The sequence below is a fragment of the Cardiocondyla obscurior genome, linkage group LG01, assembly GCF_019399895.1.
Source record: "Cardiocondyla obscurior isolate alpha-2009 linkage group LG01, Cobs3.1, whole genome shotgun sequence".
Taxonomy (NCBI): domain Eukaryota; kingdom Metazoa; phylum Arthropoda; class Insecta; order Hymenoptera; family Formicidae; genus Cardiocondyla; species Cardiocondyla obscurior.
This window is the reverse complement of record NC_091864.1, coordinates 8,518,962-8,543,843: the sequence shown is the minus strand read 5'-3', so window position 1 is coordinate 8,543,843 and position 24,882 is coordinate 8,518,962. Positions and strand designations below refer to the sequence as shown.

Here is a 24,882-nt window from a genome sequence, read left to right as displayed (position 1 = left end):
GTGTCGGGTAATAATCTACTGAAGATTATAAACATCGGGCTAAATACTTGAAACTAATTTCTTTATACATATAAAAACACTAAATTTCAGCTCATAATAGTTATAAGGTAAAATTATTTTGAAAAATATATATTGAATACACCAGTTTAAAATATAAATTTTTTATTTAATTTTATTTTTATAAGTAATTAATATTACCGCGAAGTAATTAAGTACTTATCGACAGACAAAGTTCTGGCAACGTTAAAGTTCTCTTAAATTTTTCCCAATTTTGATCTTCTTTAATAACGTACGAAAAACGTTTCGACATTTAGCATTTTTAGCTTGTTATTAGCCAGTAATAATTGTCTCGCTACATGGCTCGCAATGGACAGACGAATACTAGACAGATTTTTTAAGAATAAAAAAAAATATGCTTTATAAAAAAATACAATACGGAAATACAATAAGCATACAGTGCACAATTCATTTCACAACATAACAAAGTTGAAACTTTTATATTAAAAAATTCTTTAATTAATTTAATTGAAATAAATTTATTTAATTTATATTTTATTAAAAAAAAAGAATTTTTTTTTAACATTTTTTAATTAATTGCAGCTAAGATTGCTAAACACCAAACACGCGCGATATCGACTTCACGTTTGTGCGTGGAATGTAGAAGAACTTTCGGCGATCAACCAGATCCTCCAAAGAGTTCAGGTCGGGCAGCATAGGCGGGATCTCGAAAGCGAGATTGCGGTGCGTGGCGATCACCGGTGTCTGACTTGAGCTGGAGAACCGAAAGGTATCGGGTTTGTTACGGCTGCTGGGCGTGTAATACGCCTCGGTAGACGTTGGTTGCTTGGGGTAGTAAGGATCGTACTCTAGCTCGTTCGGCACCAGCGGCTTCAAGGATACCGTTAGAGCGTGTACCGGGATCTCCGTGGTAGACTTCAGGTGGCCCGCGTGCGCTTGGATCGATCGCAGAGTCTCCAAATATGGACGAACGTCTCGGTGACCCGAGGGAGGCATCACAAAAGGCGAACGTTGATTATTCTCCGGCGATCGAGTAAAATGTTGCACGGCGTTTCTATCGCCGACCTCCGAGAAAGATCGCCTCGGCGCAGCCGGCTCATTCCTGCGCGAATCAAACTTGGCGAACGGTCGGGCGGTAGAAGCTGTAGCCCTAGAGTCGACGTCGCACGTCGCGCAAGTATCCGTGGCAGGTTCTCCTCGGTTCCTATTCTGATTCTGATTCTGATTCCGTAGAAACAGACTCGCGCGAAAAACGAAACCGGACTGGAGTTTATTAGGCACGGACACGTCTGGTCGCTGGACCACCCGGAAGGAGCGCGAGAACGACATTCTGGGATCGTCGAGCGAGTTGCTCGCGTCCGGAGATGTGGTCGAGGAACCTGAAAGTCCCTCGTCGACGTCCCCGTCCGGGAGATGAGTCGACGGGTAAACCGTCGCCCGGCAGTCGACTAGGTGCGCATGGTCGCATATCATGGCATCCTGGCGGAAGGCCGTCTCTTCAGGGCACCGATAAGTGAACTTGTTCCCATGATCGTCGCACGTGTGATATACTCTGCAGTCCGCCTCGATGTCCGCGTAGAAACCCATAGGTCGGTTGTGACAAGAGAACCTCGTTCTGACGGTCGGCGGAGTGGTATTCTGCATAAGCGAGCAATCACATTATTCATACAGAGAAAATTACATACTAAATTTCATATTAAAAATTATTATAACGTCATAGTGACTGCGGGGCTTAAATTATGGATTATCAAATTATGGACCGTCCAATTAATAATTAAAATAATAAGTTCAAATGTCATGAAAGTAACTCTTCAGTACAAAATTTTTTCCCCGTACTCGTTCAAACACGTGGGAGTCAACGTTCGCGAACCTCTGCGAGCAATTCCTCGCTCATGACGTCATCGGTGTGCACAGCTAATACGATTTAACATAAAATGCACTAGGCTTCGAGTTCTCGCTACTTACGAAGACTTCTTCGGCGTCTGCGACGGCGACGAGCAGCAAGCTCAAAAGACACGACTGGAAAATCTTGCGTAGCGCCATGTCTTTTCTTCTTTTAAAATGGAAACCAGAGATCACCAAGAGATCACACGAGTTCGAATTACGCGGAAGATAAGGAGATCCGCTCCCACCGTCTGGAGGATCACTACACGAGAAGTTCAAGTGAAAGTAACTCGAGGATGAGCCCGGAGCTGCTCTTACCCTCCTCCATTCCTCGCTTCCACCTCTTTCAACCTGTCCTGACAATATCTGGCACACTTAGCGCATCCCATCTTCATCATCCATTGTTCCCCGCGCGCTACAAATCAAAATCCGTCGAGAAGTGAAGCGATCATTCCGTGTGAAAGATCCGTCGTGGCGAATGTCGAAATCGATACGTTCTGTAGAGTAATTTTATACCGTGGCACACTTACTCGAAATTTTAAAAAGAATAAACTCAAGTCGAAATTAAATCTCTATATTTAAAATACTTTAGAAGTGAGATAGTAAAATTAAATTATTAATAGTGCTATATCAATAATTTATTTTGAGAAACGGAATTTTAATCTTCGTTATTTAAAAAATGAATTTTACTCAATCTTACAAGAACAAAAGCCAGGTAGAAGACCTTGACAACCAGCACACGATACTGTGGCTGATTTAATTTATTACTAGAAACGGCATTCCAATAAAACATCCCTTTGAGAGCCACGTATATCGGTTTATCGACAACTGCATGGAGAAATTGAACATCACTTGTCAAATTCATTTTCTGATTTATCACTTGTTATCAACGTTGAGTCACCGTGTATTTTTTTTAATGTAAAAAATTCTTATAAATTTTTATATTACTAAAACAGACAATATAAAATAGAGTTTATATAGTTATTACTTAAAAAATAAATGATCGATAACTAAGATTAAAGTAACATATTTCATTAATTTTTTTTTGTTTTTTTTTTCTTTTTATTGATGACATGTATAAATATGTACTCTAGGCGTACCAGGCGTTTTTCGTTTAATAAAAATAATTACATCGAAAAACGGCGCACAAAGTGTGATATCAAATCGGTAATATGTTATACGACAACCATCGAGGTCGATACGTGGCAAAGCCACCATCCAAATTTATATAAGTCACATTCTCGGGTACAAAGATTTATCGATATTTATCATTACGGGAAATACAATCGGTTAATTTTTAATTGACAGTCAGCAGAGTGTTATAAAGGACTATAAAACGTCAGAGCGAAGGACTCTTCGCTAATTGGACACCTTGGTTCGTGCTTACAGATTTATCGCACCGCGGCTTGTCCGCAATATAAATGATCAGAAGAAATTACAGATATTCCGCGAGTTGTAGGCTTTTTGGCACCGGACTTGCGCGTTTCCGCCGACTCGCTTCCGGGCCACAGCTTTCGGATTGTAGGATTATCGAGAACTTAAATTAAATTTCTAGAGTGCGAAAGGGATTTTCGTGACGACTCTTATTCACATTTGACATACACGTATTTAACCTTAGCTTGGTACCAGTTTACCTTCACTCGCAACGTGTCGCAAATCTCGTGAAGCGGGTGAGTTTCTTATTTCAGTATGAATCCATTTTTATCAGCCGACAGACAAATATGGCTTTTTCGATGGATATTTTATGTTATTGTTTTAATAAATGGATTCAATTAAAGTCAATATAAAATATTTAGTTTATCGACAAAATAATTAATAAAAAATAACGCTTGTAACGGGTCAATTAATGAATTAAAAAACTCACCCATATTAGAATTACTCTAATAGTTTTCGATTTAGCGGTTCTCGCCGCCAAAAAGGAAAGAATTTATTAAAACATTTGTCTATTCGCGTATAAATAGCAGTTACTTCTGCCGTTCTTAAAAAAATAACAGTTCTAAAAGAATAACTTTCTAAAAAAATAATAATAATAATCAAAAATTACGCTATCGTATTCGGCGATATTTCAACCTCCTGCGACGTGTCGCTCAGCATCAATGTAGCCGTCGTTTGCTGTCGAGAATTTTGGTCGATGCCTCTGGTGCTCGGCGGAACGTACGTCCACCACGCCAAGAAAAAGAACAACAACGAAGCCGCCTTCCCAATGAACGCTAAAGCGAGCATGTATCTGCGGAAAATTAGATGTGCGTAAGAAAAGATTTTTAGAAAACACGGAATTAAGCACCAAAGCATTTAAACAGTAAAACTTAAAGCGTAAGAAAAACGACCAATTACAATTAAAAAAAAAAAAAATTAAGCAGTTTCTGTATATAGCTGAAATTATGAGTCTCAAGTATTTGAATGCTCGTAGTTTACGATTTACAAGAGCGAGACCGTTCACCAACCTGCTCATGTAATAATTGTCGTACACGAGACAGGCGCCTCTGCCGTCGCAAGTCTCGTTCCACAGAATACAGGTGTCATCGATAAGAGCACCGAAGACCATGGGCGCCGGTATCGTGCCCAGAATTCGTACTTTAATCCACTGTATCCCTAAGGCGAACGAGCGCTGATCGTCGCGCACAACTCGCAGCGTCGACGAGAGCGCCGGCATCGTGCACAAGAAAGTCATAAACATGTTGCAAAATGCCAGGACGATGAAGAGCCACAGTAGTCGGCACGAGCTGGTGCACGTGGTGTTGATGGCCTCGAACTGGACCACGTTGCCAGTCCCGTCACTCGTTAGATTCATCGCCGACGCGTGTATGCAGCTGCAATCCGCGTACACCTGGAAAGCAGAAACGTTTATTTGTTAGGTAAAAAAAAGTTTGTTCCAAAAGCCGCGCTGTTTCTGCGCTTTAAAAAATTTGATAGATTCCAGACTCGATCTGTTTTATTTATTTATATTTAAATTATTAGATTTCCTTCTAATTCCAATTCTAATAATCAATAATGGTTCTTATTTAATGCAATTTATACCTTGACGTTGTTCACTGGAGTTTCTCGGTAACATCCGGCGTGACAGGGTGAATAGTACATGATTCCGTCTACGCCGCATATGGGGTCAAATTGCGACCTGGAGCACCCGCAACCGTTGTTACATGTGTTTTCGAGGGACATCGCGACCTTTCTGTACATACGTCATCGTTCCCATTATCATAAATAGTTAAATAAAATTAACTTTTATAATATGTCCAAAACTAAATCTGCGAATCGCACGAACCTCGTCGTGTTCTGGTAGGGCACCGTCAACCCGGCAAAGTCCAAGTTCGGGCAGTTCAATGCGAAACACAATGTAAACGCGATGCAGGCAGCCGTGGCCAGCAGACAGAACTTCAAGATGCCGGAACACGACAAGTTGAAACGCTTTATTAAGTAACCGCCGAGAAAAGTACCGCCTCCTCCCGCCGGCACGGTCACCAACCCTGAAAGCACCATTTTCGCAATCCGCGGTCATTAATTAATACCTTAAATAAAATAATTAATTACTAAATCAGATCGTTAATCGATATTTGTTAAAACCTTGCTTATTACGATTTGATAATCGATTTTTTTGTACGCGTAGCAAACTACTTTCGAAGCTCGTCGAAAATGTTTCTATATAACGATCGCGCGAAATTCATGCCACCTGTATTACGACAGATTAATTGAATTGTTATATTATTCACCCATCAGCAGCGCGGCCGAACTGGCACTGACGCTAAATTGATTTTCAATCAGTTTCGGCAGGAAGGCAGCGAACCCGGCGATCAGCAGCCCTTCACTGGCACCTGCCAAATTCAGCATGAAAAACGCCGGATTGCTAAGTAACTCAGTCAGGGCCCGCGGCAACTCTCGTATCTTCGAAAACGCTTCTCCTGTCCCCGCGGTCGAAGATCGAGTTGACTTCTCGTGAGCTTCTGACACTCGATCCTTGGCCAGCTCCTCCGATCCTATTTAAAACGTATTCCTCTTATTTTTTTTATGAATTAATTAATCAATTAATTATATTTTAATTTATTTTAGATTATATGTTGGCTAAATATATCGTTTAATTTTATTTATTTTATTTTATTATTTGGTCTAAAAGCAGATCGATCATACCTGGTAAAACTGCCGGGAACGCCAGAACCGGAATCGCAATGGCGAAGCATATGACAGCCGCCGCCAAAAAACCGATCCACCACGCGCCGACCCAGACATTACTGTCAGAAGTTAACCCAATCCTGCAATTCGATTTTAGGTTTTAGGGCAGATTCGACGGAACGTATTGGCAAGTTCTACCTCTCCGAAATATATTTAGCATTCGCTTCATATAGATCTCGGAACTTCTCGATACTCTATTTCAAGTTTCTTTTCCGCGATAATGGATGTAAAAACGAAACTGGAGCGCCAGATAATTCCTCCCACTTTTATCTTGGTTTGATGAGGTAACGCAAAAGGGAACAAAAAATTGGATCGATTTTTAGTTATGACATATTCTTCTTATTTAAATTTCCGGGGATTATGCGCGTCTGACCGTTCAAATCCCAATTTTCTAAGGGGCAATAAATAAATAAATACGATAAAATACCAGGGGCGAGAAGTCGGCGCGAAAGAATCGATGGTACACGAGAAAAAGGAATAATTTGCGGGCTCGAAGCCCATTACCGAACCAGCACGCTGTAGCCGAGCTACAGCGCAACTTATCGCGGAGAGCTCGAAAGTGAGAAAGCGGAAAGGCGCACGTAGAGAAGTCATTCATTTCCACCGGCTCGAGGGACCAGCATCTGCTGCCTCCGCTGCATCTCCTCGGCGAGAAACTTTTCATTTACCTGGAAAATTAAACGCCGGCGCACGCACGAGCGGCTCTCACGTGCGGCGATAGCGGGGCTGCCGGCGCCTGTTACGCGAATAATTTCATCTTACTCCTGCCTCTTCGCCCTTTTTTTTTCCCCTCCGAGAAATCTCATTCCTCGCGAGAAAGAAAGGACACGAGTCGCGGCCGCGAAAATTGCCGTTGCGGAGAAACGCGTCGGCTCACTTCTGCTCTTTCTCGGCACGCTCGCTCGCGTTTCGCGCGAACGAAAAACTAAGATTTTCAAGAAATTTTTGCGGAGAAGAGATTCTTTCACTCCCGACGGTTAATTCGATTCTCACGGAGTGAGTCAGTGGTCGAGAAGGGCCGCAGGGCGACTCCGCGGGGAGGGCGCGCGGACAAATGGAGGCTGATTGTGTCCTAAGTGCCGGGGGATGAGCCAACAGTTTTGAAGGGTAATATCGGCGTCATCGTCAAACGCCGGCTCGCCACTTGACATTTTCCCCATGGGGAAAGCGCACCGTGTACCGCTGGAGTTATACACGCACTATTAATCCCGACCTATTATACGCTCCGGCGATCGCGCGGAATATTTTTAACGGCGATGTGGATTAAAGGAGCGCGTGCATTTTGCGTATCTACCTGCCGGACAAATACATTCAAAGTGAATAAAAGTGAGAAAAATACTTCAACAATAAATCCAACGCTAAACACGATCGAGTGAATCGCAAACATAATTGAGTTTATCATATATTGAAATATCTCACAAAATTACCGCCGGATTCAGAGACGGCTGTAAATTAAAAAAAAAAAAGAAAAAAAAAATTTGCGCGTACCTCTTTCGAGAGCACGAAGCGAACGGATAATCGAACGCGCCGCGGCTGCTCGATAATTACTCTCGAAAATTGGTTAATCGGATCAATCGGTTTACGCGCGTTTAATCAGCGCTTTGCGTATTGCCGGCGAGATTGTTTCACCTATCGCCACTGAATCTCACCGCGTGTCGCCCAAATACCGGGCGAGATGATGGATAACGCACGTATTTGCGTACCACCAGATCGGCGAGTTATTCGGCTCGGTTCGAAACCGCGTGTCGGCACGCGCGCATTATCGCCGCTCCCGCCTGCATTTCGTCCACGGTGAGATAGACGCGAATGGCCGATAAATCCTCGCGAGAATTTAATAAAGTTGCCGGTGACGCGCGACTAAACGTTATCAGGGCGGAAAGGTGGAAAATGCGTTTAGCGTGACAACGAACGGAGACGAATTCCGATGCCGTTACACGGGGATTTTTTCTCTACCCTTCGCTCGACTGCCGCACCCCGCGTCGTCAATAAAATATCCCTTGCCTTCTCGTCGCATTCTCTATATTCGGAAATGAAGACATCTGATACTTTTTCCCTTTTTTTTCTTTTTTTTTTAATAATAGGAAAAGACACGCATATGTTGGTCTACTTGAATACTTACGTTGAAGAGTCCACCGTGAGGAAGTCGGTATAAATTTTCAATAATTCACCACCGATCACGTAGCCGAGTGCTGGTCCTATTATGGCCATAGTGTAATAAACGCCTGTCGCACAATATAATTTATTTGATTAAAATTTATAGATTAAGATAAAAATAACTGCTTATTGAAATTTTCAATTTCAAATTTAATCCCGTCAATAAAATACTGAAAAGTACTTATTTTGAATTTTAAAAAGACTGGACATTTTTTTAATTTTAAATGTTGTAATACTGAAAAACTTCTGATTCCGAAAACAAGTTTATATTTTCAGTATTTGCGTGGCGGTATTAACTCGGGAATATGTGTGTTCTTACTCGTCTTACCTAGATATACCGAGGACATCTTCTTCGAGACATTCTCATCTAAATACGTAACCCCGAGCGTATAAAAGGGCGCCGCACCGGCGCCGTGTAACAGTTGAGCTACCAGAAATATGGTTAAGTACACGCCACTGTAAGGCTCCAAATCTGCTTGAGCGGCAGACTGATCCGTGCAGGGTATCTAAATAACCGAAATAATGATAAATCTGGCGTCGCCGGTTCGGACTACGTGAATAAAAAGTGCGGGAATAAAGAGAAAAGCGCGGTATCACAAGCACAAGCCGTTCGGTCGGCTCGCGCCACGCATTTAATCACTCATTGTGTCTCACATTGTCGAAATCAAGCTCAGGATCACGCGGGAGGAGCTCATCCGTGTTTTACATTTTATCATCGGAGGGACGTGCCGTCTCGATTAAACTCGTCACGGCAAAGTAAACCGGGCGTGGAAGTGTGGGAGGGGGAGTTTCAAATGTGTTCTGTAGTAATTCAATTTGCTCGCTTACCGAGTGGCTCGATATATTGCTGACACTTTGGCATACGTTCTCTGTTTGCTGACCCCCTCTATATGGTCCGGCAAGATAATGCGGAGACGCAAACAGCAGGCTACCTATACCTAAGACTAGAATCCCTATGCCGATATACCTACGACAGTTCAGAATATCCGGATGAAACAGGGAGCCGTGGAGGTGCGAGGGACCGCGATTTAATTTCCACCCCTCGCGAGATTCAAGCCGGGGAGGGAAAATCGTCGCCGAGCGCGCGCGTTCGTCAGCGTCAGCCCGTTTCTCTCGTTTCTTTCAATCCGGAGTAATTTTGAGAGACGCGGTCACGACCCGGCGAGATCTCCGGCGAAGTCCGGGATCTCCAATGGGCCCATCGATTCTCGATTTACTCGAACGACGGAGGCTGCCGCGGTAAAGAAACTGGATGGGGATCAAGTTGGCGGCGCGCGGACGGACTGACGTTGGGATTAATATTTATGAGAGTCGTCGCGCGGGAGGGATATCGGTATTAATATTAATGCGTGAGATAATGGCGTGCGACACACGCGTACCTCGGTTTCGACGCCTTCGCGCGCCCGCCGAGATAGCTCACTGGCACGAGCAGCAGGAAGCTGGCGATGTCGTATCCGCCGGCTATCAGCCCGGTCTCCGACGACTTCAATCCAAATCTCCTCTCGATCGTCGTGATAACGACGTTCACGAAACCGTTTACCACCATCCCTGAAACAGTGGAGACGTCAGGTGAGTGTTTAAAGATGTTTAAAAATTCTCACGCCCATCCGCGGTCTGTTCGAGACAACTCATCAAGCGACACTTGCTCGGGATTAAGCTTTACCGCCGATTTAATAGGAAATTTTAATTGTAAATTAGTACAAATAACTTCTTTTAACCCTTGTAGAAATCTTTAAATTAAATTATTTAAAAATAATTTTTTATATCTATTTGGCGATGTTAATTTAGGACTTTCTATAAGAAATTACAGTCCGCCGCCACGCGACGTGCATTTTCACGCTATTGGAAATTTGATGATACAACGCACATAAGCGTTAGTCTTCTTGGCTTCTCTCACGTTGCAGGAGCGCCGAGTGAATGGCTCCCTTAAGATACACCTAATAAACATATTTTAATCCTGAAGTACCACGTCTGGCGTGAGACAAAAAGCACTTGTTTCTCTGAAAGTTTTATGAAAAGTAATTTCTATTGGAAAATTTACGCACGTTTTTCCACATTTAACGATCCCGCTCGACCTTCTTCTCTCCCTCGCCGACGCGTTATTCCTTTTTTCGCTATTCTTGCAAACGCAAATTGTAGTTATAGGCCGGACAATTTTGTCGTTATTGTCAATCATCATTCCACGTGCTTGTTTTTCACGTAGCAGTATCGAAGATGCGAATACAAACGTGTTTCTATGAATTGCTCGTGTCAGATTCGATCGGCTTTAATCAGCTTGCCTTTCATTTCGCTTCGATTCTCAGAATTAAAAGAAGTAAAAAGCAAATTAAAGCGAGATTAAAGGTAATTTTATCGATATAAAAAAAAATTACACTATCGGAGAATCAACCTCACAGAGATGCGGCTCATCTCTTTTTATACAACAGCATCACGCGAGGCGATGAGAGTCTCGGCTTGAAAATACCTGCGTCCCTGACACTCGCATCTAATCTCGGACGATCGAAAGAAAGTTAACGCTTCACGCATAAGCGCTAATGATAAACGCGAGAAAAGAAACTGAGAAATATAATAAGTCAAACGCGTAGAAGGTCTCATAACTCGCACGTGTCGTCTCGCGTATTTGATGTCTCTCATGTGGCGTTAAATAAAATTTGGAAGCGAAATTGTCGCGGAACTAGACCGAAAAGTCTACCGATATTAAAGATTACACGGATACACGTTTTTCTAATTAAAAACATTTCCATTTATTTGAAATTTTTTTTAACTTTTTTATAGACTTTTTATTTAATAAGCTGAATTTAAAAAATCGTTCTCAATCTAACGTGCCTCAATCTTCAGTATTATTCAAAACTTCATTTTAAGGCAGTCTGGCCGATTGATTTTTGCGATGAGATTCAATTATTGCATAAAAAAAAATTACGTTACATACCTTGCATCGCGCCAGCCCAACACAGCCAGAAAAGTGCCCATTTCGCGGTGCGAAACTTTTGCAGGTAGATCGGCCTGATCCAGAACCAGCCGCACTTCAGGCTGTCCGCGGTCCTATTCGTCTTCTTTGGAATTTCCGGCTTCCTCGGCCCGTCCCCGAACTGCTCCGGGAAGCTGGACAGGGTCTCATGCATGTCCGGCACCCCCGACTGTAAATCACATCGGTGGGAATTTATCGGCGTCATTTTGGAATGCAAATAACGCCGTTGCATATCACATCCCGACATTCGCGATTCTACAAAGCGCGATACGCGAAATAAGGATCAGAGCAGAAACGGCGAGATTAAACTCGGCCTCGATTGGCTCTAACAATAAATAGAAGAGAACACGCCGCAATCTCGGTGATCCGCGACTTCGAGTGATAATCGAATTCTGTTTCACGTTTCCGCAATGATCGCGAATATTATTCGAATGTAAACCGAGCATTTTCTGCCCTTTCTTTTCCGCAGCTGCGAAACTTCGTTCTTCTGGAAAATCGCGACAGAAGTTGCGGCTGAGAAAAAAAAAGATAAAGCAAACAAAATTCACGCGCAAAAATTAATTAGCGAATACTCACGTTGAACGTGAATTTGTCCCTCATAATTATCGGTAATTTCTCACGAGACAAAAATCCACGTGTTTCGTCTAGCTGCCGCTAATCATTTTTTTGGCTTAAACCGTCTTCGGCAGCAGTCGCAAGAATCCGATAAGCATTTAATACCGAGGTATCTCATTGAAATATCAACGACCTGTTTCATTAAACGGAAATTATTGCCACTCCTCTGAGGACTTTCGCGAATCTGTTTATATTAAAAAAAAAAAAAAATAAAAAAAATAAAAAATAAAAAAAAACGTTGATTTCGGATCCGCGCGATTGAGAGACGTATACAGTAAAACGTTCCCCAGCATTAATTGCTGAACCAGAACCGACGCGCCAGACGAATCCCGTCGAAGAATTAAAAAAAACTTATCGCGGATAATGTTCACCGTTGCACTGCGAAGAAAAGAAATTTTTATAAATCGCGTTCAAACGTTCGGTTTCACGCGCGCGTTTTCAGCATCCGTTCGAAGCCGTCGAAAGCGGAGGAGCACGACGTAGTGACTGAGAACGCGCGTCGCACGCGACTGAAGTCCGCACCCACGCTTGAAGCTCTCGCAGTTTTCCCCGTTGAGTTTGAGCGCGGTATAGACAAACCTTCCCTCTCTCATCTCTCATCCACTCTTCCTCTTCCTCCGTTCTATCCCTCCACTCTTTCTCTCTTACTTCGCCGACTCTCTCCGCTTGATCTCTCATCTCGATCTCCCTCGCTTCTCTCGCTCTCTCCTCTTGATCTCTCATCTCGATCTCTCGCGCTCTTTCTTCTCTTTCCTTCCTCTATCTCTGTTCCTCCGTTATCAACCCACCAGCGCCTTTATCACAGACGTAACCTTTCTCCTTTCCTTTCCTTCCACCCCGAGCTCTTTCTCTCTCTCCCTTTTTCTCTCGCACACCCTTTCGCTTCCTCCTCTTTCTTCTCCCCGACTTACGCTGTACCACTTCTCTTCCCGCCTGCTCTCCTCCACCATAAACCATCCTTAGTAAGCTGTTGCTTCGCCATCAAGACGTACGAGCCACCCGATTCCATCCGTCATTTAAATGCGATCAAGTTTATTGACTCTCTCTCCCTCTTTCTCTCCCTTTGCCCGGCGGTGAATTTATGCGCTTCGCGTAATAACGCCGCGGCTTCTCGCGCGCGAAACTCGAGCTCGAAGCTAATCAGCACCCGACGTGTGCCCACACGGGGCTCGACGTCACCTGCCCGCGACGGTTCCGCTAATTGGCGAACGCTTGTTATCAATCTCGACTGGTCCCCGATAAGAAATCCTTCCTCCACCTCGCGACATTGCATCTCCATCGATAACAAATATCGCCGGAAGCTAAAGCCCAAAATCTAATATAAATATTAATTAATTTTTAATAGCAAATTGATGGAATATACACGGAAGAGAGGTAATTTATAAATTCGCGAGGGAAAAGCGAGAAGGAGCGAGGCTGGCGGATCCGGGGTGGTTTCGAGATCGTCACGGAAACGACGGAGTCTCGAGAAAGCTTGAGCGAAGAGAACACCTGAGAGACAAGCGTAGGTCAGGTCGGATATATCAAACACCGCGGACGCGCAGTTAAATTTATAGCGGCAATAACGCCGGCACGCCGAGAAGCGCGAGAAGATCGAAATAAATCACTATGATAATATCCACCCTCCTAAAGAGGCTGGCGCGGCGCTCTTCGGGCAAGGAAAATCTCGCGCGACAAAATTACATGGTTTCGCGATCAGCGCGAGAATAATTGTAGAAAATAAAATTAATTGAAATAAATTAATTAAATAAAAATTAATACTGTCAAATAAGTACCGACGATCATCGATTTTGAGTATAAAAACGCTGAAGGTTACTTTTTTTGCTTTTGACACTCAAAACAAGTGACTTTCAATATTTATTTGGCAATGCAATTCGAGAATTTCTACGGGGGTGGTTTATAAAAATTCACAATAATTTTCAAGCTCTAGAATTTTTTAATACCTTCTCATAAAATACATAAATAAATAAAAATTAATTAAAAAAAATATAAATAATTAAAAAAAGAAAAAAAAAGGAAAAGAAGACCGAATTATGTGCAATACATGTGCGGGTGTGCGCACGTGGAGTGGCATATTTTATTGCACAATGTAAACGACCGCACGGAGAGCAAACTGAGATTGCGCGTGTCGCTGCGACACGGGGGATGAAGAGGGATAAAATAAATACTCTTTCGGGGACCATCGCGGCGCACGTTTCACAATCCACGCGACCACTTCGACATAAATTTCGTGGATTTAATAAAGATTCATGGCTTCCGCCTGCGAGAGCGCGGTTGCTGTCGAGCGGACGTCGTCTCTTACGACGATCGTGTCGTCCCATAGGCGTCGGATTTTCTTAAGAAATTCATATCAATCTACGGTTCACTCTTCTCATATCGAGCGACGACCGCAAGGGTCTTTCGTCAAAAAACAACGCTTCAGTTTCTGATTTTTCTCGATTACTCCACGATATATGCAACTTTTATCGAAGAGAAAATAAAAATTATGGAAAATAAAATTGCAATAAAATCACAATAAAATAACGATTTTTTTTTCTTATGAAAGGCGACGCCTATGACAGTGAGATGAACAACAGCTTCATGTCGACTGAAAACACTCGAGGACGTGGGTGATTTTCGACGACAAACGTCGCGAAAGGAGTTTTTGGCAATTTTACAATTTACCGTTCAGGAAGCGCCGGTTGCAGCGAGAAATATGAGCTAATAAACAAGAGAGATAATTGCAACCTTGATCTCGACGTTTAGAATCTTATCGCATCCCGCTTCTCCCTCGCCCGCGTTTCGTGCGCGCGTAAGTCGCTCGTGCTCGCGCCTCTTGATGCGCGCATCGCGATCTCTTTTAATCCCCTCGAACGAGCGCGAGTCACGGCACAAATCCCGCCGACTGGAAAATCCACGAATAATTTGCCGCGCCCGTTCGAGCATCCGGAAAGTGACTGGCTCGTAGTCGATTACCCTTATCGATCTTTTGTACGGGGCGGAAAATATTTCTTGCGCAACGATGATCCGCCGGTCGACTGGCGAACGGGAAGCCAAAGTAATATCAATGTACGACAAATTTACGTCTTATCTCTTTTCCAGAATTTAGTTGACATGACGTTAAATTGATATTATGTCTTGACTTCCCGGCCTTCTCGGCGCGAGGGGGTGAGAAACTCGCGAAGACCGGGACGGGCGATTTCTACGATCGCGTATATAAAGAAAATGTACCTTCGCGGCCGTTTTTTCTTTCTTTCCTCGCACTCTTTTCCTACACGAAATGAAAACGAGTGTCTCCAAAGAGCTTTGTGCGCGTCTACCGTCACGTTCGATACTCCGTCCGTTCCTTTATGCCGACACACGTTTTCTTCCCTCCGCTGGCGAGGGTCTCCAGCGGGAAGCGAGCCGGGGGTAGGCCGTTTTGTGGCGACATAAAGCGCGCCGTTTGCCATTTCGAGTTTCTTCGTTTTTACTTTTGGCTGGAAAACGCCGCGTCGTTTTGGAGCGGAAAAACGTAGGCAAACTCACATGCGGATTCGTACGTTTCCGTTTATTATTGATGTAATATTTGGCGCCCGCGCGCGCTTTTTCCATGTAAAAAGGAAAAGCTTTTCAGAAAAGATTTGCAATTTGCATATCCTATAAACTGAAGGAAAAGTTTTGTCTAAATTAGGTAAATATATATTTTCCTGCAATTTCTACGTTTGATGAAAAAGATTTAATTATTCTGTTTAAACAAAATTATTTAATTTTAAATAAATATGCATGTTGTATTAAATGCATTAAATCTTTTGTAATATATCTTTCACATTTAAACAACAATGTCGATATACGCCGTGACTTCCGATCTATCTTCTCCCTGCCTATTATTTTTCTTCGACGTTTCCATCACGACATTACTTCTCATAATTGCAGCGCAATCGTGTTTTTGGCTCATTTTTTCGCGCTTAAAGAGTTCGGGAGCATTTTACTGCTTATGCGAGCGACGTTACCAAAAAATAAGGCGCTACAATGGAAACGAAAAGCGAAACCGGATGTTCGCTCTGCGGTCCGCACCATTCAAGAGTCTCGTCCGACTTTCTAATGGAAGAAAGAAGCGATCGAAAAAAACGGTCCATTCTGCTTTTAGCTTCCATTTACAACTGTTGCACCAATGATATCTGCGACGAAAATGCGTGCGTGAAACACGCACGATAAATAAATACACGATCCTGGAACTTTTATCTCGCTTTACAAGATTTATTTGCGTAATTAGCCGTTGAATTGAAAAACTCCGCGGGCGTCAGTCGCGTTAACCGGAATTGCAAAGAGTGACTATTCCAGGGTCAATCAATCCGCAGGGAAGCCAGCTGCGGAAATAATATCGACGCACGTACGAACGCAAATTAAACGGAGGTAATTTCGCCGTGAAAACACACCGGGCTCGATTTAGTGCGAGGGAAAAATCCAAATATTATTGCGCATTTTCGTCGAGAATCACCGAAGTCACGGCAGGTGCTAAAGGATTAATTTCTTTAATTATAAGTATCATTTATTTATACTTATATTAAATACCTTTATAAAAGCGCAGGATATAATACAAAAAATAAGAAAAATGTAAGCTCCTAGCGAACAGTTCAATTTTTTTTTTCTTTTAATACCGATATATGTTATTATATTATCTGTTCGAGGAAAAGTATGACAGTATCTCGAAGCTACCAACAGCCCCGCCTTACATATACTTATGCAAATTTCTAGAGTATGCGGATGCAAATTTTCACAAACACCGTAGGGCCAGGTAAAACGCGCCGGGGGTTACGGCAGTTGTTTATTCTTTCGAGACACCGTGCGATAGGATATGGTGGCAAACTCCTGCCTTATCGTCCATAGGATTAAAATGAAGTTCGAGTTTATTAAAGAGAGATGCACGCAAGACCAGGTCTAGTAACGTTTTTTAATGCAATATTAAAAATGAAAAAAAGCTCAACGAGTTTTATTAACTACTCGGGGGGAAAAAGTTCTTTACATTATTAGCGAGGCTGTATAACATTTCAGATATTTATTTATGCATTGCCATGCAACCGCGATTAGTTGTATTTAATATTGATGAACGTACGGTTGCTTCTGTCAATTTTATATTTCTAAAAAATAATTGAGGGTTGAAAATACCGGGACGAGAAGGCAAAATCGTGATAAATCAGATTTATCTTGCTTCCTCGGATTTCGCAAGCATTTAAATTACTCTTATAACAACACGGTTATCGTTCGAAATTCAATTATTTCAAACTCGATCATGCCGAAAATTTCACGTGAAATTTCTTTACATTTACTTTTTATATGTACAATATATGTATAAAATATTACTTTTATAAATCAATATTGCATTCATATTATACATATATATTTATCTTTTAATAGAATTATTACTTATACTTTTAACTTACCTCTGGTTGGAAGTCATCGCATCCTAAATTGTCTATTCCCGATATATCGCAATCTATCAAATAATTATAAAATTTGTTAATGCGCAATTAGTATAAATTTGGAAAATAATTGCATTATCTAATCATTAAATAGCATTACCATCCATATCTAAATTATCTCTGGTTGATTACGAAATAGCAGCACCATGAATCTGTAAATATAATTTTAAAATTAAAGTAACGTCGTAGGTAACATAAATAAAAACTATAAATATATTATTAAAAAATGTTAAAGAATATATCGCTAATATTAACTTTTAAGTAAGCATTAATTTCTTTAATAAAATCTTTATTAAAAGAAAACCTTTACTTTTTTTTGTTAATCTTATTAACTAACTAACATGTCTACATTAATATTTTCTTTTTTATGTTACAGTAACTGACAAAACTCTACAACTCCGCTGAAGCTCATGCAGATCGGTAAGTCGCATGATTTTTTTTTCGTAGTTTGCAATTGGGGTTTTTAAAAAAATAGCGCGCGCGTAGCACACGCATAGTTTCTTTTAGTAATATTTATAAAAGACATAAATAAAATTAGAAGTCAAAAAATGCGAATGTTTTTGAATGCTCCCGTAGCATCTTTGCAAGACAATCGTTCGGTAGATGCAGATAATGCGTAATAATGTTCCAAGGCAATCGAAGTAACAGGATAATGGACATCACGTTAAATTATTATGCACCCTGCGCGGAATGTGTCCAGACTTAATCCTTATGCGAATGGAATTCAAGGCTCGTATATAGTAGGTCACCGGTGGGAAAACTTTCTCGAAAGTTTAATAGTATGATGAATGTACAGTCGCAAGTGAAACGATCGCATATCCACGAGTGGCAATTTATGATTGCTTCCCGTTTCTTTCTTTTTTTTTTTTTTTTTTCGCGAATAAGAATGGTCGCTATTCTCTGACTTAAGTACGCATAATACTTCGTCGTCACCGACATAAATTATTAAAAACTCATCAATTAAAAAATAACGTATATACGCAGTGATTTGCAATTATTTATTTATTTCAATAATTTCTTTTTTTAACCATATCTTTGCTTTTCTAAAAAAAGCTAGTTTCTGTAAAGGAAACGTTTTATTGATTTATTTGAGTCTGATTTTTCTCGTTCCCTTTACACGTATTCCGACGGTACTTTTGTATTTCCACCGTGAAAACATGAAGTACGAAAAATAATCCTGAAAAATAAAGGTATTTGTCGTAATAAAATTTGCTCATTTAAATTATCTTTTAAAAAATCATATTATCATTTTAAGTCTCGTGATTATAAATTATAAATTGCAATTAAATAAAATGGGAGAAGGCGGATACGCGTTGATCATCGTGACATTTTTCCCAAACGGTTAAGGAAATTCACAAAAAGACGGAGTATTTCTTTCAAATTTATACGACAGGAAAAGCGTAGGATTTGTACTCTATCACGAATACGCAATAACATTCGTTTCAGCGAAGCGTAAATGGCAGGATAAAAGTTTTTATCATCACGGATTGTTCGGCGATCGCTTAGCGTTCTTTTTCTCTTTGCTTTCCGATCGTTCTAAAATAATACATGCGCGACGTAAAAAAATTGAAAAATAGCACGATGAAAAAAGGAAAAAAAAAAAAATGCCGGAAACCACGCGTCGTACCACGATGATTCCACGGCTCGGCGACGCTAATTATATGAGTCTCAATGGATGCTTCCGTTAATTAATTCGCGTCTGTCTGCTCGTCTCTTTCGCGTCTCTGCAATTAATTAACGTAACGTAGGCTTACGAAGAAAACGACGACGAAAAGTGATTACAGTTGTATTCGAAAACGATGGATGCGCCCGTTTCCATCCCGGTCGTTTCTTCACACGGAGCGTTTTGAAAAGCGCACGTACAAAATATGCAAATATGAAAAAAGACACGTGAAACGTACGTCGAACCTGGTTTATCGCGCAATACCATTTTAGCTTGATTTGAAATAATATATTAATATATATTAGTGTATAATATATTAACAATTTTGCGGTGCTTAGCTGGGCAGCGAGTTTTTTGTTCTCCATTTATTTTTAATATTATTTTTTCTTATTTTTATTCTATATATATATATGTAGTACATTACTAATCAACGACTCGTTTCCCTGACACACAACATATTTTAAAGCAACACGCTTACCGTTATATAATTCCGTGAAACTCACCACACAACCTTAAAAAGAATCTGATGGGAACGAATTTTGAATCGAACGCGTCGACAGCAAGGTTTCACAATCCATATCGGCGTATCACATAATTACGTAATTTCGTTGCGGCGGATGATCCTACGGCGGGACGAGCCCGTTCTCAGAAAGTGAAAAGTCCGCGGTAAGGCATCGTGGTTTCACCTCGCGCAATCCAGTGCGTACGAGTCCGCGAGTTCAAGAAGACTACCTTGGACGTTCACTGACTAACTGGACACGATGATGTAGTCTCAAGTCAGTGACTGGTTTCGGAGAGGGGCTTACGCGTAGCTACACGTCGGAGCACAACTCCGAGGTCTCTTAACAATCTCTGCGCACCGCGTACATCTCATGTATGAGATAACGGATATATGTACAATTCATATTTATCTTACTTACACATTATTCTAGTTATATATATTACACAAATGTACATTTCTTACATTTGTTACATAGTAATATACTTTGTACATGTAAGAAATATTTTTCTTTGTAACTGTTGACATGTTCTTATTTTAACAATATTTCTATAAAGCAATCTGTTCATTTTTTCATCTAATAAATTTGTGTCCCTACATTAGTAAATTGCACGGGGTTTTGGGAAATAAAATTGTTATATTTTTATTTAATACTGATAAAATAATAATATATAATTTTATATATCTGTCTACGAGCATCTAATATTTCCAGAACTATTTTACTAATCGTTACCATTAAATGAGTACTTTAACTTTTATCAATGCATTTTTTGACGCTACAATTTAAAGTCCAAATCGGATTATCTTATCTCATTGCCTTATGAATAAATTTAAATAATGTTTGTATTTTGCTAATCATTTGCTGCAGTTATCAGCTTTAATACGCATAACGTGATTATTAGAATATTTCAAGAAATATATTTATAATGTTTTAATGTAAGTTTGTTTTTGTAACGAATAATTTATTGCACAAGCGGTTAATTTCTGTTTTACTATTAAAGTTATAAAACAACCATCTACAGCAAAAAACGTGTTTCTACAAATTTTACTATTCTTGCAATATCAAGTAATAAAAAAGTGAAATTTTTGTTTGCTTTTACATTAAATATTTTATAACAATTTTGGGGTAAAATTTCTTTCTTCAAAAAAACATTCTTTTTTCGCCAATGTCCAAATACTGACATCGCTGTCTAGTGCAACTCGGAAGCACTTAATATTATCGCCCGTTTGCTTATCAAAAAACAATAGATTGCTTTCGTCGTCATTCATATAACATAAAAATATACAATATAAGCAACAAACAGAGCGATAATTATTAGCTAAGCCGACACTTGAAACCAGTCGAGTCATCTCCAGATTGTGCAAGTATTATCTTTGCTGGCGGTAATTACGGTATCCCCCGTGTACGAAAATGCGCAAGCGAAAACGTCGTCGGTGTGTCCTTTCAATTGCTGCAGGCAGGACCCATCGTTTGCGGACCACAATCTGGCTGTTCTATCCAAAGAGGCAGTCAGCAGCTGGTGGCCGTTCGGACTAAAGCAAACTGTAAAAAATTCGCAAGATCTTCGTTACATTTCTAAAGGTAACAAAACGGATCCGTTTACGATAAGAAATTTACCTTTTGACACTTCCTCCCGGTGACCTGCCATAAGAGCCAGTTGCTGGAAGTTGCTAGTTATGTCCCAAATTCGCGCGGTAGCGTCGCCGCTGGCCGTCGCCAACCTCTTGCCGTTGTTGTCGAAGGCAAGATCCAGGACCTCGTCGTCATGTCCCGATAGTGTGGTCAGGCAAGAGCTCGTTCTCGTGTCCCACACCTTTGCGGTCTTGTCCATCGAAGACGACGCGATAAGCGAGCAATCGTAGTTGTAAAGGCAGTTAGACAATTCAGCGCGGTGGCCGGTCAGCGAACTCGTCAGCCTGTAATTTTCAATCAGAGATATTCCTGATAAAGTATCGGAGTACATTTAACGTCACGCGAAAAAACAAAGACTGCTTCGAGAAAGCGTGATTTGACAGATTTCGCGACGAATAGTGAATAAAGCGAGAAAACGATTTCTATATATGTGGTGAGCGATTGCGTGTATTAAACTTAAGATAGACGGCGATAAGATAAAGTAGGCAAAACCTACGCGAACGTCCTTGTATCCCAGATATTTACGGTCCCGTCGAAGGACCCCGATATAATCTGGTTTCCGTCATCGTTGTAATGCAGAGCAATAACTTCCGCCGTATGTCCCCGCAGCGTGCCCAACTCCTGACCTATCGAAAATCAAATCCAGGCAACGTTGGGAGAGTTTATGATCGTACCAATATTTCATTTCGACGAAGCGATATCGGGGACAAGAATTTTTAGTATTTTGGAAATTAAAAGTCAAGTATCTACTAATCAAATAACAAAATCACGAACTCACATCGCCCAATCTGTTCGCTTGAAAAGTGACTGAGTATATATTTGTTAAAAAAAAAAATATTTGCGACAATATAATTCTTTAAACTCCTTCAATTAGCAAGGCCGGTAATAATCGGATGCAGCGACACGCGTACAAGAATACGTCGATTGCTTCCGCGTGTTGTTTGTACGAAACCGTGCATCGTGAGGCGGATTCGACAGCGCACGATCGATCGGCGGGCTGGCCGAATCGTCTATTATGTGAGACAACAGTGGGAATATTTTCAATACCGGTTTCTACATGGAATATTTTGGACGTCGCGTCGATGGAACCCGTCGCGAGCTTGCATCGCGCTGGTGAGAATTTAACCACCACCACCTCGGCGTCATGACCCCACATAGTCGCGAGGCAGTGACCCGTCTGCGAGCACCAGACTCTCGCCGTTTTGTCGAAGGACCCGGTCACAATCTGGTCTCTAAAAAAAAAAAACAAAATTGATATCTTAGAATTTAATGTACCGGTTTCAAACTTTTTTTTTCATTAATACGCCAGACATTTAAAAAGATTAATTATAAATATTAAAAAAAATAAATTTTTAATAATTCTAACTTTAAAAAATCCCTTTTAGATCTTCTATTATTAAATTTAATTTCCAGTTCAATTAATCGGTGCTTAGTCCAGGCGAACTTAAGGTGATTTCGACCACCATAAGCCGCGTAAGTTCTTCTCGGTGCATCAAGTTTTCAATCCCGAATCGAGGCATGATCGGAATTATCGTTACCAACTCACGCAATCGGGTTGTTGAACGAGACGGCGTAGACCACGTTCTTATGGCCTTCGAGAGTAAGAAGCTCCGCTCCACTGTCAATGTCCCAAACTTTACAAGTTCGGTCGTAGCTTCCGGTCAGGCATCTGAGGATCGAACGGAAGGTGTAATAAATTGTGGGCCATAGCGCCGAAAAAAAATGTGTCTACTAATAATCTTTTTTTAACTCTTTACACTTTTTCTCTCTCATCGACTAGAAACTTCATCGTATGTACAGCTTAAATAGCATGAAACTTACTTCAAAAATCCTACGAATCTCGCAAGCTTCGTCATTCAATAGTTAAGCGACAGCTTTAATGTGGAGTACCTTTTACCTAATTTATCGAACGCTATATTAGTGACCGGCAGAAGATGCGTCTGCAAGCTTTTGTATTTGTAATAGCGCTTGGTATTTGTATCGCAAACTTTTGCTTGTAGCTTCTGTAGAGTTTCCACCAGCTGGTCCATTACACCCTCGGTTATTATCGGCTCGGCCGCTTTTATGCTCTCCGCTAATGTTCTCACGTTCGTCCTACAAGACAAATTGTTTAATTCTTGAAATTGTTTGCTTTATTCTGACGATCTCGCGTTAAGCAATATTACAGCCTCGTCAAAATAAATAAAGTAAAGGTACGAAATAACAAATAACCAGCTAAGTTGTTAATAAATAAATAAAAAGGTTGATTTAATTACTCGGCGGATAAATCCAGTAAATCGATCATCTTCGTCTTGACATCACCACCTTGTGTGTACTCCAGAGCGAGACCTAAGAGTCGAAAATCAAATGTATTATTAGCATTTTCTGAAGTACATTTAATTTTTTTTTATTTTTAAGTGAACAGAGGATCCAATAATGTCATTAACTATCAAATGAAACACTGGGTCATTGTAACCCAGGTCAACTTTCAAATTTAGAACTTTCTAAAGCTTTTTTTTTATTTATTCCTCTTTTAAATAGCCTCCATTCTTTTACCTTAATGTTTGGTGTGTCGATTAAAACAAAAGTGCTTTGAAATTGATACATTAGATCCTGGGGCATAAGCAAAAAAAAAAAAAAAAAAGCAGAGTAGCCGGGATGGGTTGCTAGTAAAGGGTTAACGCACCCAGACAGCGTCCGTTTACCTGGCGGGAAGTAACGGAGCAGGAATTTCAGCAGCTTCATGTGGACATTCCAATTAGGATGCGTCCAGTGTTCCAGACAGGGTTGCGAGTCACTAGTGTTTGACACGAGCAGGGGTGGCACGGATTTAATTATAAAATGTGGATCACGCGCCAGGGATTACGGAGGTGCGTTTTCTCTGCGCCAGCCGGGCCTGTCAAAACCGCGTTTTGTTTCGTTTCGCTCGCCCGCGCGTGTACGTCAGCCAGACACGTTGTCTTGTGCAAGCAATTGTGCGTTGCCCAGCGTTGGAGATGCGGTTGTTAAGGCTTGCTTGATCAATTCTAGGCAGATCGATGGCATAATGAAATGAAAATTACACTACTAAAAAGTACAAATGAGTGTAGGTTACTTTTTAATAATTAATTTCAAGCAGGTCAATATCATATTACAATGAAATGCAAATTATACTTACAACAAATGCAAATAAACGTTTTTTTTTTTTTAATTTAGCATAGGTTTATCGTATTTTCTCAGTCAAGTGACAGGTAACGTCTCTGATGAATATTAATTTTGTTCTAGTATAGTTTAAGAATAGCATGGCGAATGGATTCACCTCAAATACGTAATAACTAGGTAATTAAATTCGTCAATGAAATGAGTGAATATACCTGACAGACGTGTCAGAGCTTTATCAAGTACATTGTTAAGCTACAATTACTTTACTGCTCGATGAAATAGTTATATCGATTTGCAAGTAATATTGAAAGGACAGGCGGAAATATATTTGACTTACAACGACTTACAATGGTTCGTAAATAAAGACCGATTAGGAGACATCAGTTCAGAAAAAATCCGGGACCACACGTTTCGCGGCGCTACCGTAACCGCAAATATATCGAGGGAGTTAATTTAGAAAGATCGATAGCATCGATTTTGTTAGTTCAGAAAAAATCCGGGACCACGCGCTTCGAGGCGCCATCATCATTGCAAATACAACGAGAGAGTTAGATTAGAAAGATCGATGACTTCGTCAAAAACCTGGGAATGACGAATTTCTCATCCAATTTTTAATTTCTCGTTTATTTTTATAGACGCGTGATAAAATTATTACCGTTTTTATTTATCTAAACAGATCTCGATTCACAGCTCTTGAATGCATTGTCTTAATTAAATGTCATA

General features: G+C 40.9%; 3 protein-coding genes and 1 long non-coding RNA gene across 7 annotated transcripts in view; 1 reads left to right on the top strand and 3 right to left on the bottom strand.

The window, feature by feature from the left end:
- The window catches only part of LOC139104993 (uncharacterized), a 130,383-nt gene extending 112,701 nt beyond the window's left edge, over window positions 1–17,682 (top strand). Inside the window, exon 8 of the long non-coding RNA XR_011546110.1 lies at window positions 17,621–17,682. This is a non-coding gene — a long non-coding RNA (uncharacterized lncRNA). The remainder of the gene's footprint in view (window positions 1–17,620) is intronic.
- LOC139104977 (uncharacterized) lies at window positions 119–2,342 on the bottom strand. The gene is made up of 2 exons (XM_070660797.1): window positions 1,984–2,342; window positions 119–1,656 (listed from the first exon to the last, which is right to left on the bottom strand). The coding sequence occupies exons 1-2, from the start codon at window positions 2,059–2,061 to the stop codon at window positions 610–612; spliced, it is 1,125 nt and encodes a 374-aa protein (XP_070516898.1). The 5' UTR covers window positions 2,062–2,342; the 3' UTR covers window positions 119–609.
- Oatp26f (Organic anion transporting polypeptide 26F) lies at window positions 2,941–19,832 on the bottom strand. 4 transcript variants are annotated; one of them, XM_070660506.1, is made up of 14 exons: window positions 19,411–19,832; window positions 17,345–17,396; window positions 17,206–17,258; window positions 11,150–11,357; window positions 9,600–9,768; window positions 9,049–9,187; window positions 8,549–8,726; window positions 8,186–8,288; window positions 6,025–6,146; window positions 5,610–5,873; window positions 5,165–5,366; window positions 4,921–5,071; window positions 4,347–4,729; window positions 2,941–4,129 (listed from the first exon to the last, which is right to left on the bottom strand). In XM_070660506.1, exons 2-14 carry the CDS (start codon window positions 17,349–17,351, stop codon window positions 3,943–3,945), a joined length of 2,166 nt encoding a protein of 721 aa, XP_070516607.1. In that variant the 5' UTR covers window positions 17,352–17,396; window positions 19,411–19,832; the 3' UTR covers window positions 2,941–3,942. The 4 variants fall into 4 exon arrangements, with proteins under 4 accessions (XP_070516607.1, XP_070516612.1, XP_070516600.1 ...); XM_070660511.1 differs by lacking the exons at window positions 17,206–17,258; window positions 17,345–17,396; window positions 19,411–19,832 and adding an exon at window positions 11,765–13,780; XM_070660499.1 differs by lacking the exons at window positions 17,206–17,258; window positions 17,345–17,396; window positions 19,411–19,832 and having other exon boundaries at window positions 11,150–11,727.
- Window positions 18,098–24,806, bottom strand: LOC139104828 (dynein assembly factor with WD repeat domains 1). Its single transcript, XM_070660540.1, has 8 exons — window positions 23,724–24,806; window positions 23,295–23,367; window positions 22,930–23,133; window positions 22,586–22,708; window positions 22,087–22,271; window positions 21,536–21,665; window positions 21,025–21,323; window positions 18,098–20,949 (listed from the first exon to the last, which is right to left on the bottom strand). Exons 1-8 carry the CDS (start codon window positions 23,761–23,763, stop codon window positions 20,753–20,755), a joined length of 1,251 nt encoding a protein of 416 aa, XP_070516641.1. The 5' UTR covers window positions 23,764–24,806; the 3' UTR covers window positions 18,098–20,752.
- Window positions 24,807–24,882: the final 76 nt, after the last annotated feature.

What these genes read in the sequence shown, in the direction of transcription:
- Oatp26f (XM_070660499.1), bottom strand. Translation starts at nt 11,435, where the DNA reads ATGTCGGGATGTGATATGCAACGGCGTTATTTGCATTCCAAAATGACG. An exon ending in GCAATATATCGAGCCACTCG is followed by an intron (nt 8,727 to 9,048) that starts GTAAGCGAGCAA and finishes TCGGTTATTTAG; the next exon opens with ATACCCTGCACGGATCAGTC. An exon ending in GTTCCCGGCAGTTTTACCAG is followed by an intron (nt 5,874 to 6,024) that starts GTATGATCGATC and finishes CGTTTTAAATAG; the next exon opens with GATCGGAGGAGCTGGCCAAG.
- LOC139104828 (XM_070660540.1), bottom strand. Translation starts at nt 23,763, where the DNA reads ATGAAGCTGCTGAAATTCCTGCTCCGTTACTTCCCGCCAG. An exon ending in TTCGATAAATTAGGTAAAAG is followed by an intron (nt 22,709 to 22,929) that starts GTACTCCACATT and finishes TTCGATCCTCAG; the next exon opens with ATGCCTGACCGGAAGCTACG. An exon ending in TCGTTCAACAACCCGATTGC is followed by an intron (nt 22,272 to 22,585) that starts GTGAGTTGGTAA and finishes TTTTTTTTTTAG; the next exon opens with AGACCAGATTGTGACCGGGT.
- LOC139104977 (XM_070660797.1), bottom strand. Translation starts at nt 2,061, where the DNA reads ATGGCGCTACGCAAGATTTTCCAGTCGTGTCTTTTGAGCTTGCTGCTC. An exon ending in CAGACGCCGAAGAAGTCTTC is followed by an intron (nt 1,657 to 1,983) that starts GTAAGTAGCGAG and finishes TCGCTTATGCAG; the next exon opens with AATACCACTCCGCCGACCGT.